Source organism: Echeneis naucrates, chromosome 3 (genome assembly GCF_900963305.1).
Source record: "Echeneis naucrates chromosome 3, fEcheNa1.1, whole genome shotgun sequence".
Classification (NCBI taxonomy): Eukaryota; Metazoa; Chordata; class Actinopteri; order Carangiformes; family Echeneidae; genus Echeneis; species Echeneis naucrates.
In genome coordinates this window covers 23,935,776-23,955,903 of record NC_042513.1, presented here as the reverse complement: position 1 = coordinate 23,955,903, position 20,128 = coordinate 23,935,776, and the positions used below count along the sequence as shown (strand labels likewise).

The 20,128-nt window shown below is 41.7% G+C and overlaps 1 protein-coding gene across 1 annotated transcript; it reads right to left on the bottom strand.

Moving 5' to 3' along the window:
* Nucleotides 1-746: 746 nt before the first annotated feature.
* chrnb4 (cholinergic receptor, nicotinic, beta 4 (neuronal)) lies at nucleotides 747-6,614 on the bottom strand. The gene is made up of 6 exons (XM_029497605.1): nucleotides 6,491-6,614; nucleotides 4,354-4,499; nucleotides 3,662-3,706; nucleotides 3,306-3,415; nucleotides 1,862-2,879; nucleotides 747-1,183 (listed from the first exon to the last, which is right to left on the bottom strand). The coding sequence occupies exons 1-6, from the start codon at nucleotides 6,537-6,539 to the stop codon at nucleotides 1,019-1,021; spliced, it is 1,533 nt and encodes a 510-aa protein (XP_029353465.1). The 5' UTR covers nucleotides 6,540-6,614; the 3' UTR covers nucleotides 747-1,018.
* Between the last annotated feature and the right edge of the window lie 13,514 nt (nucleotides 6,615-20,128).

Sequence of the window (20,128 nt, the reverse complement as noted above, 5' to 3'; positions counted from 1 at the left end):
AGGTCTGACAAAAGAACCAGCAGTCTGCAGAATCTCCGAGGAGTCCACTCAGCACTGTTTATGGAGCAGTAAATGTTGTGTGCCTGCACTCGTCCGTCTGAGCAAACGAGCACTTAACAGAAAACAGCCACGGTGTGAAGCACAAATGGATCCCCATAAGAGTACAGCGTCTGAAACAAACACATTTTGTTTTGTCGTTTTTCACAAGTACTTTATTTAAAGACTCGACAGGGTAAGATATATGGCGGAGACAAAAATCAAAACGTCAGAGCCAAGATGAACTCAATTTCCATCCTGCTTTTTTTGTGGCATCAACATTTTTTTGCCAGGTCACACGTTCTGAATGTCTAAAGTGAACAGCTGTCTTTTCTGTGTGATGAAATGTTTAAGCTGGCATATCTTCAGCCAGTGTTTTGGCTAAGAGGATGGACTTTATCACCAGCCACATAGATTAACCGAGCACTTTGGCAAGACCCCGACTATTCTAAGTCCTTATTGGAGATTCCATACATTTAATTAAACTGAAAGACAGTGATATATCTTTATTTTCATTCTTTAATCACACATCACATTTGAATGCTACGGTAATGAATCTCAACAAAAATATGGACTGAAGCAACATCTGACGACTTTCGTGTTGCTGCTCAACACATACGTTTTGCATACTCGACTGCAGCGCAGGCCACGTTCAGTCCAGTTTTGGAGCTGTCCTTTGCAAATATAAAAGAAAGGGAATGATGTTAAGTCTGCAATAGGGCTCTTGCAGATGTGCCATTTCCTCAAAAGGCACTGTCTGATCCAGTGATGGGGAAAATAAAAGTGTTTGCAAGTATCTTTGCAAGGCAACCCACCACTGAGGTGGAAGGATGTAAAGTATCTCGGTGCTGCTGGTCCCTGACAGCACTGCAAGCAACACTTAAAAAACCACTGACCAACATCATCTTGTAACTATATTATCACTAACAGCTCAATTTGCTTACGAAGGTCCACAAAGTCGTTTAGCTTCACTCATTGTTAATCAGATGCGGGGAGTCTCCGAGCTGGGCTGCTGGTTGGAAATAATCTGACTCTGGAACAGAGGCTGGAGGAACAGGCCCAGGGTGCCCACCACACACACTATCACGAAGATCCAGAGGAACATACGATCCACCACCATGGCCACGTACTTCCAGTCCTCTATCACCTGCGAGCGTACAGAAAAAAGTCAATGAGTCAAAGATCAAAGATACATCAGAGCACAGCTGTGGAGGCTGCTGTGCCTCTGTGTGGCCACATGGGGGCAGAGACTGTAACTGAGTGGACTGAGTCTGTTTGTAAAATACTTTTTTAAACGTTCATTCACATTCATGCCGATGATGGTGCTCAGGATAGGAACGTTTATTTTGCTAACTGTGTGATATTCGAATGTGAGTAAGTCTTAAATTCAATCCCTGTAAGGACCCATCTCTTTATTGGAGACCTATGCAGAGATAACTACTGACCCTTTCACCCCTTTTCATTGCTGCCCTCTGTAGTTCTGAAATGAGCCATTTCTCATTTCTGGTTCCCTCCCCATTTTATTGATTTGTCGGGGGAAAACAATTGATTACCCAAACACTGACTTCAATTTGCTGGGTCACAGCAACTACTTAAGGTGAGTGGTATTCCATCCAGCACCTCAAGGCTCACAGACTGTACATCATCAGGTAATATTATCACATCAGTGCAAACACATTTGGTCCAGTTAACTGGAATTAGGATGGATGGACCTGACTGTGGAGCCAACTGAGTTTAACATCCCGTCTATACCTTTAAAATATACCAATTGCTCATATATTGCTTCTATCTTTAGCATATATTCAAAAAATGTTTGTACTCTTACACTTTGATCATCATCATCTCCCATCATGTGGTTCGCCACAAAGTGCACCCCATTCACCGCCTCCTGGACATCAGACACCCAGTCTGAGTTGCTTTTCTGCAGGAGGTCCTGGGTGGAAGTGAAGCACAGGTTCTCCTTCCTGTTGGGGTGGCCGTAGGCTGCGTTTTTGTGTCCCGGGGTTGAGAAGGCAGAATCTGAGGTAAGCAGGGCAGAAGACGACATCATTATGCCTGCTTTGGGTTCGCCTGGGCAACCTAAACCCAAGATGGCTCTCCTCGCCTTTAGGCACCGCTGCTGGCGAAGCCGCTGGCGTGACGAGTTATTGTGAGGGCGTCTCATGAAGAGCAAGGCGGGAAGTTTCACCAGAAATATCAGCTTGACCCAGGACGGCATGGTGTGAGTGCTGGGAGAGCGGTGGTGCACGTTGAGCACACACACGCTGGTGATGATGGAAAAGGTCACCAGCACCATGGTGAACATCAGGTACTTGCCGATCAGAGGCACATCCAGTGAGGTCGGAGGGACGATCTTGGAGATCAGAAGCAGGAACACAGTGAGAGCCAAGAGGACGGAGATGCAGAGGGTCATCTTCTCGCCGCAGTCTGAAGGCAAGTAGAAGACCAGGATAGCCAGAGAGGTGATCAGAACACAGGGTATAATTAGGTTGATGGTGTAGAAAAGGGGCTTCCTCTTGATGATAAAATCATACGTGAGGTCCACGTAGGTGGGATCCAGAGAGCTGACTGTCCGTCTGCCCGGCAGTGCCAAGATATCCCACTCCCCGCTGGGAGTGAAATCGTCCATACTGGCCACCTCAGACTTCAAGATCAGGTCGATCTCGGTGTGATCGTACGTCCACGAGCGGAACTTGAGGGTGCAGTTCTGCTGGTCAAATGGGAAATGCTTGACCTCGATCTTGCAGGCACTTTTGTAGATGGCCGGAGGAAGCCAGTTGATGCTTCCATTGGAAAGAACGACAGCATTGGTGAAGACTGTTACCTCATAGGTGCCATCAGCACTATAAGAAAAGGAAGAGTCAGAGTAGAGAGCATATGAATGAACCTCTGAGGCTTGTGTCTTAAATCCTGACCTCCATGTAAACCTAGTAATATTAGTTATTTCCTGACAGTGCAATCAATTTTAAAAGCCAATCAAAACCCAACATAAAACTTTGATGTCTATATAGTGGGGAAAGGTTGCAGAGTATCATTTGAGGAGGTCAGGAGGATGACGGCAGACAGATTGATAATCATTTCACTTTTACACTACGTTACTTTTATTTGGTGAATTTATGTCTCAATCTGTCAGATATCTCAGCCACAAGAGAGCGTCCATCATTCTGACATGAAATAGGCTGAAATGCGAGAAAACATTTGAGAATGTTGTTCTCTGTGATATAAATCCAAAACAGACAATCTCTCTATAACACGTCGGGGGTGCTTACTTGTTGTACAGAACAATATCTGGGAGCCAAATGTGTCTGGATGGAATGCGCAGCTTGTCGATGCCTTCATATTGATCAGGATCCCACGATAACCTGTAATCCACCCAGTGCTGGAGAGATGGAGAAGTCAGGCTGTGACGTCTGAGGTCTTCCACACTTTCATTTGAGAGCAGCTCACTTCTAATCACATGCTTCATTATCGGTGAAATATGTTCGGCGCACAGTTACAGAAATAGTTTGTTCCACAGTGCGAGAGAAGGAATTGGCACGGTTTCAATTCAAGTTCAGGGACAAGGACATTTAACATGACAACAGGTTATTAAGGGCAGATCACTCTTGAATTTCATCGAACTTACCTGAGTGAGCCAGACATTTGTGGTCATGATCTGCTCTCTTTCATTCTGTAAATGTACAAGTAAATGAACAAGTAGTTCAGACTAAAAACAAAAATAAAACGATTGTGATATCATCAACAAAGTCAAGAGTTAAAATCGATGTTACAATGTTACCAAGATTTGAGGACAATAAAATGAAACTTTCCATGATAAAATCCTCCTCCTTGTGGTTATTTTTATTGTCTGACGTCTGGTTGCAAATGGGGTCAAAAACGTTCATGTTCCCTTTTAACATGCTGCCGATTGCATTGCAACCACACAGTGTGATTGTGTTTTACCAAATGCCAGTTTCCCCAAGGGGGTGGAGTGTGAATGTGCTTTTCTGCCTCGGACTGCAGCTGGGGGCCTCTGCTGTAAATCTGAGGACAGCCTCTATCGCTGAGAGTAAAACAGCTTTATGGCCCCTTTTAATGCAATGTGCTGAAGTTTCAATCTGGACACGACAGAGGCAGAGATCACAGCTGACCAGATCCATCCTCAACTTCATCCATCCGTTTGGAGCTACGGCTTTTCAGGAGGAGCTGCTTTGTAATTAACCGCCTCTCTCGAATGGTCGTGGCTCTGGCCCTGCCTTTCCTACACAGCCTTATCTTGACACACATAAATAAATGCACAAACATCCTCCAGTTGGAAGAGGGATTTTCAGGCCTTACCACACTGATGAGCTGTGCCAGAGACACTTGCAGCTTCACCGTGACTCTCTCGGTCCTGTTGACAGCTGGTCGGATGAGCGGATTGTAGCGCTCCTTTCCCAGCAGCCAGTTCATGAGCCGCTCCTCTGAGTCAGCACTGCAGCTACCTGGTGACACAGTTGTGATGTTTTTCCACAAAGCCTAAACTATAGGAAGATGCAGGATGGCTCACAAAGGGAAGCGGTGACTCTGGAGATGTCTTTAGGAAGACGAACTCATCAGAAAGCTGGAAGCTTTATTCGCTACTAAGAGGCAATCAATTCATGAGTTTGGATCCTTTACAGCTCCTGCTTTACAATGTGGAGGTGTGCACTCTCATGTGCTGAATCTCTAAAAAGGAGATGAAGACTAAAATGTTTTCTTCCTCTGTTTGTGCATCTGACAGTATCATATAAACTGCATATGAACAAACAGCAAAAAAAAAAAAAAAAAAAAAAACAGGGTTGGCTGTGTTGTGGCAATTATATTAAAATGTTAGCAAGCCCCTCAATCATTTCCAAATAAGTAATTACATTTGAGGTGAGGGTCAGACTTTTCAAAGTATGTTAATAAATCTGCCTTTGCCTAAAGCCAAATCAGTGGATATGTCTTTAAACAAGATAAGCAATAAATATAAATGCTTAAACTGCACCTTCTCCCCTCTTCCTTCTGTAACAGATGTCCACGTCAGGGCTGATGACAACCCTGATTGAAACTGATGATTGGCTCTGCTCATCTGGAGCAGAATGAATAGATCTAACGCTAACTCCTCCATTTTCTTTGAATGTAGCCGGCTTATTAATGCCCCCACAAGGTCTGAAGAAGCTGACTCGTGGGAAACGCTGAAATGAGGCGAGACTCACACTGATGAGCTCACTGAAGAAGAATCACTACTGTTGTCAGTACGAGCAGAAAGATATCTGTGGGTGTAAAAGCGATCGATCAATCATGCTTTTCTTGAAGCTTTGTGAGGAGGTGGTGTGTCTCTGAGATTAGACCTCCAGCTCTAATACTTCTCCTTAGCTCCGTGTCGTTATCGTGGAGCTTCACAGGGCGTGGCATACTGACAAAGGTCACTACATGCTGCCATGGCCGTGCTTGGCCGAGGTCCCAGTCAGACCTTCACGGCGCTCCCCAGCGGATGGCATGCTGTCAAAGCTTTAGGAGACCAGAGTCAAAAAACAAAACAAAAAACTGCCTTCCCCAGAGGTGACGGCCCTTCACAAAAACAGCACAAACATTCAGCTGCTGTATGAAGTCACTGTTGTGCGTGTGTAAGTGTAGCATTGCACTGCACTGAGTGAGAGTGAGGTCAGCCGTGTTAATACAGTGCTACAGTGAACTGGTGTGGACCTGATAAGGTCACGCCGCACGGACGGAAAACATTATTCATCAAAAATGAAATACAGTGGGCGACATGAGAGCAAAACCTTGGACAGAACACTTTTCACTGTACGCTTCACTTGTCTGTGATATGATCATCTCTTTCTCTTGTAAATAGTCTGTCCCGGCAGATTATTTAACTCTGAGCTGTATTTGGTATTCTTTTTATTCCAAATATTAGACTTGTCCTTTTGGAAAAGCTATGCAAACTGATGTCACCAGGTGACTCCAGTCAGGTCTTGAACTAGTTAAAAGGATGTTGATTGGTTAAAGTTGTCTAAATCTAAAGGGACGCTCATCAGTTGTTTGTTGCTGAAGCCTCTTCTGTTTGCTGATTTGGTGACTAGAGGCCACATCTGATATCAGGGCAGACTCATCAGACTGACTGTATCGACATACAGAAGTATCACATGTCAGCTGAACTTGCAAAAAGTTCTTTAATTTATTTTTTAATTATTTAATTTTTTAAGTTATTTATATCACAACGCTGCCTCGTTACTTTACAAATAATAAATAATCAAATCAATCAATTTTTTTTACCTATCTAAGTGAGCAAATGAGCCCCAACAGTGAAAATCCGCCGCATTGAAAGCCTGAAAACAAAAGCATGTCAACCTTCGGAGCACTTTCAGCCAAAATAAATTTGGAGCCGACACAAAAAGCAGCTCAAGCAGGGCCAGCCTGAATAAGTCAGTGAAGTTGCAGAAGAAAAAAAAAATAATAGAGACACACTCACAGTGAAGCAGGGAGAAAAGGAAAGCGAGGATGGAGAGAGGCCGAGCCATTTTCACGGCACCATCCGGTCCGCAGGAGTTGGAAGTGATGAAGCGTCGGAGCTGCAGCCTTCAGCGCTCTTCCCCTCCGACATACCGGACAGCTCACCTGCAGCGCGCCGCCGGCCGGTGAGAGCCGTCTCCCCGTCTGCTGGGGTCACATCCCGCCCCATGAGACTCCTGGAGCTTTGGGGCTTCACGCTGCGCCGACGCGTAACGGCCAGCCCTCCGCTGCAGGCAGGTCCAGCGCTCCGTGTCTGATCAGCTGCTGCAGATGCTGCCTTTATTACGCTGTGGCACCGAAGAGCCTCTCACTTTGTTTAGGAAAGGGGAATGTTTGGCTTTTTTTTTTTTTTTTTTTTGGTAAAGAACCAAAGCTTTGACAGTTGAGTTACAGCCAGCTGTTAGAGGAAGAGCCCCCCCCCCCTTTTTTTTATGGCCCCTGTTTGTTGGCCCCACACCTCGTAAAAACATTCATATGCACAGATTAAGCATTCTTCTGACTCAGATAAACATTATTATTATTATCATACAAAACAAAAGATCTGGGAGTTTTATCATTGATGCTTCTCACAAAAGTAAAAGTCACTGATTCTATGTCAGCAGACATCTGTTTGGATGTTAATGCACAAAATGTGTGCGTTTCTCCTCCGGCCTCCACACATTACTTTAGAAAAAGAAAAAAGAAAATCTCTGCCACTTGTGTTTGTATGCTGACTTTACACTGCAGGGTGCGCAGGAGAGGAGAGTAAATAATTTGCTGGTGCCGAATATGAGATTTAGTGAGGTGAGGAGCAGTGCAGCTGATTTACGGTCAACACACTGCTTAAAGCCTCATTATAAGGACCAGCAAAGGAACTGTATCAGGTATGAGGGGAAGCACCAAGGACTCTCCTGGGGTCATAAATTTGAGCTCTAAAGACTTCTATTCTGGATCATTGAGAGTAGATCAATAGGAGCTGATTAGGTTTAACCTCCACTTACTTTATCAGGTCGCAGGAGATAGAGCGATGGACTCTGGAATTAATTCTTTTCAAAATCCTATGTGTGTCAGATGGAGAGCAGCATCCCCGAGGTTTTAAAATCAAATCCAGACTTAGTGTTGGTCTTTATTCAGATCATTGTGCTTGTGATATTTTACATACCAATGAGTTGCTGATGCGTAAACATACTTCCGTGCAGCACAAATTTATGTTTTTGGTATTCATCACATGACACATGAAAGCCACCTCTAGAACATCTCATCTGCTTTTTTTTTTATTTTGTATTCATGTTACATTGTGCGCTTCACAAGCAATTCCAAAGCAAAAAACTGAAATGCAACACGGCAAAAATGAGATAAATAAAAACAGACAGTGTTTGCTTTGTTTGAATGCCCACAGCGGGATGAGCAGATTTCAAGTTTTTCCCTATTGATTTTCATGTTGCACAGAACTAAAGACTGAATAAAAGCCAGAAAATTAAATCTAATACAAAAATCAAGTCTTTAAGAATGACCAGATATGTCTAGACTGAAATCTGATGTCATCTGTTGCCACTGAATACTAATGGCTGATATGAGGGTAATAATATTTTCTTTCAAATGCTAGAATGAAACAGTTATGTTTAATTGGTGATGCCGCCCTAAGCCTGTGTGTCATATTTTTTGAGATAAATTCTCTTTCACTTCAAAATGGGCACAAATAGGAAAAAAATAAAATCCTTAAAAGTCGCTATCAGGTCAAACATTTTGAATACATTCAATCAATTTGAGATTAGAAGTCTGATTCTATCCAGCTGCAGCCTTCACAGTTTATTTTGAAAATGCAAACTACAGTGGACTCATAACGTAACTGCTCAGAAATGTGCCAGTTCATTTTGTAAATGGCTGCTACTTCATCATATCGCGCAGTGATGGCAATTTACAGGAGCGCATGTTCACTGTTGACAGTATCATTTCTGACTGGAAGGAAGGTAGGTTGGATTAAAGCCAACAATCTTATCCTTTCATAGAATCCCGTTCTTCATATCGACGTGGACAAACGTCCCAGGATAAATAAAGGTGAAAAAAAAGTGTGATGCTTCAAACTGATTTCTGTGTTTGGACTGCACAGCGCTGCTTTGCTTCCCCCTCCCCCAAAAAAATGCTGGTCTGTATTCACACACGTTACATTTTAATGGTAAATAAACACAGAGAATTCAAAGAGATGTTAATCCTCGTCAAAACATCCCAGGGATAATTTCCCTCTCAGTCATGAAGCACACGTCTTCCATTTTATCAAAAGGGTGCCGCATTTAAAAGCTTATAAGTGCCCATAAATAAAAGCCTGGGCACAAAGAGGTGTGACAGCTTTGACACCACAGAAGTCATCGCTGTAACAGTTAATGCTTTTAACACAAAAGTACACATCATTTTGTAGGCATATCTGTTTTTAACAATGGTTGAGGTTCAGTGGGTGGCAGTCAAAGTCTGTATAAATAATTTTAATGGAGTTTTATTAGGTTTTCAATGTTCACAGTAAAATTAGGAAAATGATAAAATGTAGAACATCTCTGTCAGCTTTAAGTCTGTTTCTATTTTACATTCCAACGACATTGACTAGAATCCATAAAAAAAAAAGGGCTATCACAGATTTACGAATCAGACCTGGAGTGATGCTGCACTCTGGACTGGTTCTTTGACTCTCGTCTTTCTCTGCTGTGCGAGAGGTGATAAAAGTCTGTGAGCCTCCTGCAGGAGCCACATGATAACTGGAAAGTGGACATGTTGACACATCGACAGGCAGTGGGGGCATCAGTGTGGGAGTCCTCTGTGTGCCAGGGGAAGCTTGATGGAAGAGAAATAGCTAATCAAAGAATTGCTGCTGTTGCAGTACCATGTTGCACCACTGCAATCTCACCCTGTGAGGGATATATATCACACGGGCAGTTCATTACCTGGAGTGCTTGGCTCCTGGACCAGTGAGTCTCAGCCCCATGTGACGATATTGATTACACGCCATCCGCTGCATGCAGGTGGACCGGCTCATCTCATTGGTTCATGCAAGATGTTTTAGTGATATTATAATAGTTGATGGATACAACTTTTCTTTTTTGCACTTTTATGTGTATGTCCAAATTTCTGCCTGTCCATCCTGATGTCATCCACTTCATGGAATTTATCTGTTCAAGCATGATGGGACTTTCAATTTAAAAATGGCTGATCATATCAGGTGGTTGCATCCATGATACATCTGGGGAGACACTGTGCGGGGTACATTTGTTAAACATCTGTCTTATGGTTTATTGCAAAAACACCAAATCACAACAGAGATGGGAAAGGTGAAGAGTATTCGATAGGCGGCCAGTTAGCAGGAGGCCTAATCTCAGGGTCCGTATCTGTTGCGTCAGTCTGAACAGTCAGTAATGAAGCGTCTCTGGAGAAGGCCGATTAGTTTGTTCATTAATGTATTCTGCCTGTCAGTGATAGACCGCTCCAGAGTGTAGAGACCAATATGTCACACAGCAACGCTGAGGAAGACAAATGATCTTATGAGACACCTGCGGATAGAGCAGGATGTGATATGACCTCCTGAATGTACTCTGCAGTCCCCCTTTTTTTTTTATAGGGGTATTAAACCACACCTGTCTCGAGGTACAGCCCCACAAATCCTGACGGGATCGATTGGTCTGGGCCATCCCTGAACTCCCCTTCCCCACAGAAGTCTGATTTAGAGGTGGCCTTCTCCTGATGTTCCCAGTCAAGGACCGCGTCTGCTCGTTTTAGCCATCAAAGCCTCCCCTAAAATGGATTGAAAGTGGAAAGGTTGGCTTTCCGAATTGCGTGCTGCTGTTTGGATGGTCAGAAGCTGACAGACCAGGAACTGGTCTGAAAAGCTTTCATAACTTGCTCCTTTTTATTTTGAAATAACTTATAGATTTTTGTAAAAGGTGGGGAGTCAATGGAGAGGGCCAACTACAGGGTCATAAGTCCAGATAGTCAGCATATGTGTTTAAGATTGTGTCAATATGTGTGCAAGTGTAACACAATTTTGGTTTGTGTGAAAAGGCAAAACACCCCGATGGGCTCCCCGTGTTAAGAAGACTGTGAAATTGGTTGCATTTGACACTGAGGTCTGTACATAAACTCTATTCACTGGCATGCATTCTTGAAGTCACAGCTGACTGCAATCAATTCTTTCTGCTCTGGATGAGATGTTAACGTGCTTAGAAAGGTGTATTTAAGAGCTCCAAGATGAGTGCTCAACTGAAGCAAAGCCACACAGACTGTATCTATAAATCTCTTTCTACTTCTTGGTAACATTTGGAAAACAAAGGCGGTGAGATACAAAAATCAGCAGCTGGAAAAAATGGACAGATAGGACAGAGATAATCAAGAACAAAGTGATTTGGCCACTCGGAGATGGTGCTAAAGTACCTTTTGTTTCCTGACCTCACATTTCTGAGGTTGTCTCATAAAATCTTAATTATTTAAACTCTTCCACATCAGACGTGGTGAGGTGAAAAGAAATCACTCAAGACAAAATGTCTGACATTTTAAGAAGTAATGTTTTCAATTATCAGAGGGCTTTCAATCGATGATTATGATTATGATATAAGGCCAAATTTGGTGCATAATTCATAATAATTTTTTTTTTAAATGGAAGTCATTACTGGAGGGCATCAAATTGTATTTTTTTTTATCACAACAAGGTAAAGTTTGTGTTTCAGTGCACCCTGGTATTGAATAGCTTATAGTCATGTTATTCACTTCACTTGACTACACCCAATCTTCTGAACTAATTTGCGGTGAACAGGAAAAACAGGAGACTGGTTCAAGTCAGACATAATTATGATGGAGCAGGACTGACAGTGCAGCTCTGTGTTATTGATTCTTGGAATCCGAAGCCCTCTCTTGGGACTCATAGGGTCCGAATTGTGTAGATTCAATCAATGGCCATCAATGCTAGACATGGAAATGGCCCACCAGAGCCTGACCAAGAGTGTGAGATGGTTAATCTGCCAGTATGAAGCTGGTCCCACTGGGAACACACATCTTTGGGAGCACAAGATTAACCCTAATTAGACTGGAACAAAGGCATGTCTGAACAAAAAAAATATCTTCAGGCTGCTATCCGTGTATGAATTTCATGCATGTTCCTTTTGAAAACTTGGATTCACTGTGATCACTATAAAACCCCACAGTATCAAGAACAAGCAGATAGACTTCCTGAAAAACTGCATTACAGAATGAACGGCTGTGTGATCGATGTTAATGACCTGCATATGACTGGTGCTTTCATGACGTATCCTTGTAGCTGCTGTTCAGCGGTTAATGGCGTCTGTATATTTGGCCAGCAAAATGTCTCCGTGATTCAATTCTGCGTCTGTGTTACCATCAAACCAACTCTCCAGGGAGAGGGATGGAGAGGATGAAGCCTCTCTGTCACGTCCGTGGTACTCAAGAGACTCCAGACTCCCTCATCATCGCAGAGATCTCATCCGAAGGGGGGGTGCTGGGTTCACGTGGTGAAGTGACTGTTGTGTGTCTGTCTGGGCTGGCTGCTAATGATGCAGGGCAGAGATAATCAGCTAACTGCCTGCATCGTGGCTGGTAGTTACTCCAAAATAAGTGAAACAGATTGGATGTGAAACTGTGTTTCCCACATGGAAATCCGACGACTCATCAATTAACTGAAAGCAAATACCCTCACTAATGGACCGTCTCTCAGACATACCCACAAAGGCACAACCCTGGGACCTTGAATTATAGGATAAAATTATTTTTGTAAAAAAAATAAACACAGTGTACAAAGAAAAGAAATACTTAAACGCTGTCTCTGTAAATGATGCATGCATAGCTGGGACAGACAGTATCAGGTAAATATACAATTTTTCCTGAATTTTGTAAACATACCATTGATTGAAGGGGTCATTTTATCCAAGATTGGGTCCAAATTCAACATGTTAGGGCAACCTTTTTGATTCTGTGCAAGCTGTGAATTAATTTTCTATGACAATTAAGAGGTTGCAGCCAGTTACCCTTTCTTAGCAGAGAGCAGTATTAGTCTCCTCTTAGTGTCTTTCCTAAAATGTTAGTACAAAACAGAAGACGCACCACCATTGGAGAACACAAAAACACACTGGAGAGTAAATATGAGGGATACATTTTCCATGTTGGCTAAAAGTCAGAAGAGAAGGTTGTGTATGTTTTATGTCTCTGACTGTTAAGTAGGTATTTGAGACATCGAATGTCATCTGTTTCCAATTTTATTAGCACATGTTTAAGAGAAGAAAAACAACAATATGAAGTTGTGACAGCTTGGTTATATCAGAGAACAAAGGTCCTCATCTTGATGAGATGCGTTTACAGTCACAATATTTTTAGCAAATTTTGTAGAGCTAATCCTCAGGTTGAATTATGTGCCTGTTTATTTACATACACAGTATCTGATATGGAGGGAACCCAACGGAAAGGTTTGACATGATTTCAGGTTCAAGAACCTGAGACAACACAAGTCTCCCTTAAGTGGGTTCAGAGAATAATTTGGATATGCATGAAACCTTTGAAGCCTCTTTTATACAATGAGATCACTCCAATGCAGTTTGACGCAGAAATGGTTTTCGGTTTTATTTGTAAAATGTAAAGTTTTACATGCATTAAAAGTGTCTGTGAGCTGTACAGGGAGGCCACTGGCCGGTCAACAGGTCGAGTCAAATTGAAAATGTCACAGCTCCCAGAATTCCAGATGGCGTGTTGTTCAACTTGAGAGCCTCTTTTTCTTCTAGTCTCGACTGTGATGACAATCATTGTTGGAAAATGTTATTTGCCACCTACAGCTTCTCCGCTCAGCCACCATATGTCCCCAAAAGGTTCATTCTGTGAGATCCCATGCTGTTCTTCACACCCGATGATGCTCAGGGGGAAGAAAGTAAACACTTTGACATGTGAAGGAAGTTTTCAGATCACACACAACAATGACTGTTCACCAAAAATTGGTAGACATGACTAACTGAGGGAGTTTTGAAAGAACATAAGCAGTAAAGAAGATTCTGCTGGAGGACCAGTTTGAACATTTGTGATGTTAAATTCATCACTTTTTAGATTTCTGTGTGGCCCCGTCGACCTCCTTCAAAATAAAACCCTTATTGACAAGTGACCCTGTGGTTGCTTGTCCCTGTTAGTTGTCGTTAGTTGTAACACCACCAATTCCACCAAACAGGATTTCAAACCACTATGCTAATACACCTAACTGAACAGTGGCTGACAGGGGTGGGGTGGATTACAACAAACCTTTCACATACAACTAAGAAGACATCCCACTTGTCTACATTTTACAGAGTGCCTCAGTAGTAGAAAAGCCTGACTGAGTTATTTCTGCCAGCAGAAAGAAGTGTAGGCCAGTTGTGTCCGGAGTAAATCAAAAATCACTGCAGAGCTGAGAGATCAGGCTCCAGTGATCCTCTCAGGGTACCAGCAAAGAAGTCTGGACTGACTCCATGTGAGGTCAAGTAAAAGATATCTTTTTTAAGAATGGGTTTTAGGTCAGTTTTTTTAATATATCAAGTGGTAGAAGTATATAAAAAGTATATAAAATCGTCTCCTCGCCATAAAAAGTCTCACTTTCTTCAACCGCCTGTGACTCAGGGCAGATGATTTTGGTGTTGTTGGTTTGTTGGGCGATGCCCCTCCAAAGGTCTCTGGGGACTGGGGGGGATTGAAGCCATAAACCTATAAACTCATGGTTAGGGAGCTATGTTTCCTAAAAGGGAATTCAATTTTCAGTAATTTTATAAAGCGAAAAGTTATTAACTCATAGGAGTTTCTGAAAAACGCTAAAATGAGTAACCCTGTTTAACTAACAACTCAATAAAGTGGTGAAGTTTATGCTGCTGAGTTTTCTTCCTGCGGCAGGCCAGGCATTTTTCTGCTTGATTGGAGCTGGTTCCTGTTATTCACCTGCCCTCCATCTCCTCATTAGTCAAGGCATAAAAGTTCAGGCCTCACACAATTCATTGCCAGATTGTTTTGCTGTCGGTGTGGTAACGCTCGGCTCCTGTTTCTAGTGCCATCTATGGAGCCACTTCTGGCGAGTGTTGATTCCAGTGCATTGTTGGCTACAACAGCGCCTTTTCTTTGTTTTTTCACTTCTTCCTCCACTGCCATGCTGCCACTCCACCTCTGCTGCAAAACCTGCGTCAACCAGCAGTCTTCTATCTACTGAGTCTTTTTGTAATAGGTCCCTTTTTTCCCACTACACCACCAAATCTGTGTCTCATTGTCACACAAATGTTCAGAACAATAACCAGGAACATCTGATAACTGACACGGTCAACGTGGCTTTCAAACTCGAGTGGAGCATTTTGTTTTTTTATTTAATCCAGATGAAAATGAAAAGTTCTGTCCTAGTCAACGTATCATGCACTCACCGTGGTGCAGTGCAAATTAACAGCATCCTGAATGAGACGTGATTTATTTAAAGTTTGTTCGCTTGGTGCCTGTTCAATTGTGAGATGGCTGAGATAGTGGATGGATGCTTAACTCTCAGTACCTCAATCATAACTCTGTCCAGGACAGAGTAAGTGCTGCTCTTTGACTCTTTGGCAGTGCAGGGTATGATTTAGATGATATTTGTCCTCTTAGCTAATTGACTTAAGCTAGGCCTCCTCCCGCCCCCTCCATTGTCAGCCTGTTAGGGTCTTTCACTGGTCCTACAAACTGTGTTAGCATCAGGGCAGATAGAATGGCAGTGGTGCACTCATTTACAAGACCCCTTCCACCAGTCCACTTTGCCTCTCGCCAGAGCAGCCGTGCCCCAGAAAGTAAATAGACTTTGGCTTAAATGTGATTAGGCAGCAGTTTACATGGTTAGACCATATGAGAAAGAACAGATCCCACTGAACCATGATGCTCCACAGATAGCCTTTATCAAATTAAACCGCCACAACACCGTCCTTTCATCCGTTACACTGCAAAGCAAGGAAAAATACATAGTTTTACAAAATGTTAGGATCGTTCTCAAACAAATTTCCATTCGCATCCTTGCACTTTGTAATGTTACTGTTTTGAAGTAAAAAATTTCCTAATCTGTATCCATTCAAGGTGGAGTCAGACATTGAACATCGATGTTTGATATCATCTGTTTGTCGGAGATATCCTGGTGTGACTTCTTTGTTTTACCGCCAGTCACAGTAATCTCAGTTCCACAGGGGCTGTGTTTTAAATCTGATAATAATTACTTAGTATCAATGTGACTTTTCTACTACCGGCCTACATTTTCATTGATGTGCTTTTGAAAAGAGTGTCACATCTGCATCGCACTTCTCTTTGAAACAAGGCTCAATCTATAGCTTGAGCTAGAAGTGTTGCAGAGACACTTCTGCTGGTACCAGAGTAGTTCAAGGTGACATTTGCTCTTTATCAGTACAATTTGAGAGTAATGGCCCTCTGTGGGCTCATTGGAGAAACACTTAAGTCGACCAAGATGCATGGAACAGACAAGTGGCTTTATAATGTAATTATGTTTTGCAGGCCGCTGGTGTCGTAAAATAATATACATCGTATAGCTATTCTTCCTTTTTTGCTAAGTTAAATTTAAGAAAACAACAACAAAACAAGACTCCACATTAATATACCAACTTTACCTCCTTAACTTCTTGCCCCAAAATGATTTGCAAATTACTTTGTCTCATCTGTGATTCATTTTATTTTCTACCCGCTGTTCTGGATGCAGAGCTCTTGTCAAAATTTCCCTTAAAGCTGTAGTGGTTCTCTGGGGGACAACTTGCCGCTCACCAGTGTCACTTCTGCACTAAAGAAAGCAGTGTGATGAGACTGCTTTGCTCTAAGAGGAATGTTATATGCTAATGTGTTTATTTTAATAAATGTGTGTTTTAATATTGTTTCTTCTGTACTAACCTTTTAATTCCGCCACCTATTTGACACACAATCGCCTCTCTTGATATGACCTACTTTTTTATAATATGTCTATGTAGAGAAACTGATTGTGTCCCAGATATTTTAAATGCAGTCACTCCAGCTTTTTTACTGTTTCAAAGAACTTGAGTGTCATTGCTTGTACATTTTTCCAAGGTGACAAATATCTGCTACAGTCTGGACTTTATGTACTTCAAATTAATAGCATTTATTGGACCATGCTCGGAGTAAAATACAGCAGTAAGCAGGTCTAATTTAGCTTCTTTAATGTTTCGGTCTCAAGGACAGTTATCATCTTACAGTAAATTGGAGTGCACGTCATCACTCCTTGAAGCATAAACATTTAAAAGCATACAGGGGAGATATTTCACACAGTGGCTTCACAACAAATTAAACTTGTGGTGGCTACTGTCCAGCTCTGGGTGTAAGAGATAAAGATTCTCTTCAAGTGAAAAAGCATCTCCAGCAATGGTGTGGACGTTTACTGTCTCTATGAGCGCTCTTTGTCGTGGATGTGAACTATTCTCTCCATATCCGCTCACTGTTCCCCAGGAGAAGAGTGAACATTGCTCCTCCTTGGTGGGAATGGTGCTGTCTCCTTTGACAAACTGCCCTGCTGTATGTGGTGAATCAGCAGTGTAGGCAGTTGAGGGATAGCCTCAGCCATCCAAAGCTAAACATCAAAACACCTCCAAATCCCAACAACACGTCAGTTTAATAATGCTGGGCATTAGATGCAGTTTTTTTTTTTTTTTTCTATACTAAATAAATCATAAGAACTTGGCCGAGCTAATGTTGCTTGATTAGGACTCTTGGTGGACTAATATGCTGATCTGGCTGTCACAATATTGAATACATCTCTCTGTGACTTAGAACACTGGACAAAACAGAACAACAAGGTTAAGTTGATTTATTTCCACTTTCTCTGCATTAATTCCATGGCCAGGTATACATAAATGAGGCATTTAAATGTTGTCAATTATTCCCAAACAACAATTAGTTAGAATAATTTAAATGGGATGACAAAAATGAAAACATGCCAGCAGCTGTATGTGTACATCTTATAATGATTTTTAAGGTCAAGCTGAAAAGAAAGGATGGAGAGCTTTTATGCTGCTGCGTGTGGCTTCCGCTCTGGGATTGTTCATAAAGAAATAATATAGGTTGTAAATGGTGGGAAATGATTTGCTCTTGCTGTCTGGGATGGAATAGTGAGACAAGACAGGGTTTTAATTAAGTTTTTGTCGACGGCAAATGGAGTACAGAGGGGCAGGATTAATCACTGGGGACAACAGCAATCTGCCCCTTTATTAGTGCATACACAGTCACGCTGCAACAAAATGCACGTCAGCTGCTCAATCATAAAACAAGGCCGAAAAGACAATCAGGACTCAAACAAAAGACATTTGTTTTAGATTGTTCTCAGACTTGACAAGCTCTGCATTTGCCTTTCTGACAGCCCTAAAAACATCTTCTGCCAAAACTGTTTTGGACTCAAATAAAATTTGTGAAACATAAATCTGACACTGAGATCAGCTATCCATTTTTTAATCATCTGTTTTTCTCTCCTTCATTTTACATGTTCTCTTCAAGAATCAAATGGATGTTATACTGTGGATACGATCAATAATGAACCATATACTAAATCTTTTCGCTTGTGGTGCTCTCTGATTTATGCATATGAAAAACAACATGAAATATGGTCATGTTTGTCCTTACAAATATACATCTGCATAGTAATATTTTTATTATTATTTTCTTGTCAACATTGCATAGAAGGAGAAATGATGCTCTAAATAATATAAGAGAATGGTTTAAAGCTCTTAGCAGCTGTCAGATGAGGAGAGTTGCAACATGGTGGGTTAATTGCTTTTGGCACGATGTTATACAACTGCTATGGTCTATAACATGACATCTTAACAATAGACACATGGAGACAACAGTCCCTCAACACAATCTCCTCAGAAAACTATCAATACGGAGTAATTAGGCAACAACAATGGATACTATTGATTTAACCTGCTGGTGAAAAGCCAACATTGGTATCATAGGTCAGCAGCTTCAATATTAGCCGAGTGGTTAATTGAAATCAGGCAACCAGAAAATATTGGACAGATTGAGAAAGTTAACACGTAAAGGGACACTTTATCAGCCCATACTTATCAATATCAGCTATAAAAATCAACGTAGATGGGGCTTGTTTGCACATCATGAATGCAAAATGTTGTTTTAGATTTTCTTTTGTTTTCTAACTGCTAATAGGGAATTGTGTTTTTGTGTTTACTATGTGCAACCAATTCAAAAAGTCTATCTTCATATCTGAAAGTCAACGTTGATCTTATAGCTAAATAATTACCCTGAAACCAACCTTTCATAAATAACTATGACGATCCTCCGTCAAATTCAGCATTGCATACTTGGGAAGAGGTGTATGTGTAAAGCAAACCCTTACCCCTGATTCACACACATGAATACAAGTCCATAACCAAATAAAAACACAAGGCGTAGAGTCTGACAAAGAAGGTCAAGCATACTACGTGTTGTTCACATCCACCTTTTGTTTATTTTACAGCGTCACCCACATTCTTGCCACCCAAACCCCTTCATAGCTGAAAATGAATTAAAATGTTTGCTAGACTGGAACCTTGACCTTTCCTGAGAAACCATTACATTACTAATCCCATGACCTCACTTCGCTGAGTTTAGGGGGCTCATCAGGGTTTATTGAACACTGTGGCAATATTCTACACAGTGAATCTAAAAATTTGTCACCTCACGCACATAGAAGATGAAATATGGCTGACTGAAGGAGAGAGAATGGCCTATAACTATACGACAGCTATAACAGAACTATGTTCATATGAGAATGTCATCATGGATTGATTCCTGGACAGATTCTGATGGTCATTCAACCCCACACTTCAAAACCGAAATCATTATTGTATTTCCTTAACAAGGAAACCTTGACCTGAAAGGTCAAAAAGTGACATTTTCAACACAGCCTACATATAATCTGCATCCTAGATTCTACACAATCTATATTTCATGTTCAGTCCACTAAATATCAGAATAACAACAGTTTCGAGGTCTATCACTGCCAGTATGTTTGAGTGGCTGGTCTGTGTCCTCCACACAGCATCATGGAATACTGATTTGGAGGAGGCCAAATAAAATAAAGGTTATCCCTGTTGAAAGGGGGAGCTCATGATAACCTAATTAGAGATGACAGCACAGCACTATTTTGGGCCATTCAGCTGCTCCCAAATCTCTTCTGATAACAGGCTTACTCACAAAGAGAATAAGAAATGGCTTTTAAAGTTTGCTCTTAAGGTTTGGTGTTCTCCCTGAAATCTAACCAATCTGTCTAATTGAATTCAAGGACTGAAAGTACTGCTGCTTGAGGAATTTGTTCTGCCTTCTCTGTATTGAACCTGACTGTTCTGTCAATCTGAAAGTCAACATATTACCTTGAGGTGCTGATCAAAATGTACCTTTGAGGAAAACATGCAAGTTATCGAGACATGTGTTGCATTCAGTTCAACCATCGAAAATAATTTTATACTGAAGTATTAAAAAAGCTCAGAATAGATATCCACCAGTTTTTGAAGAGCAAGACAATCAACATCTTTCCAAGCTCACCCTAAACACAAGCCCCTTGTTCAGCTGTTTAGGCAACACTACCTCCTAGTGGGCATTAGGTACTACT

Excerpts from the sequence above, each read along its gene's own strand:
- chrnb4 (XM_029497605.1), bottom strand. The coding sequence starts at position 6,539 with ATGGCTCGGCCTCTCTCCATCCTCGCTTTCCTTTTCTCCCTGCTTCAC. Across the intron at positions 4,500-6,490 it reads CCTTTTCTCCCTGCTTCACT|GTAGCTGCAGTGCTGACTCA; the intron begins GTGAGTGTGTCT and ends CTGTGTCACCAG. Across the intron at positions 3,416-3,661 it reads CAAATGTCTGGCTCACTCAG|CACTGGGTGGATTACAGGTT; the intron begins GTAAGTTCGATG and ends CCATCTCTCCAG.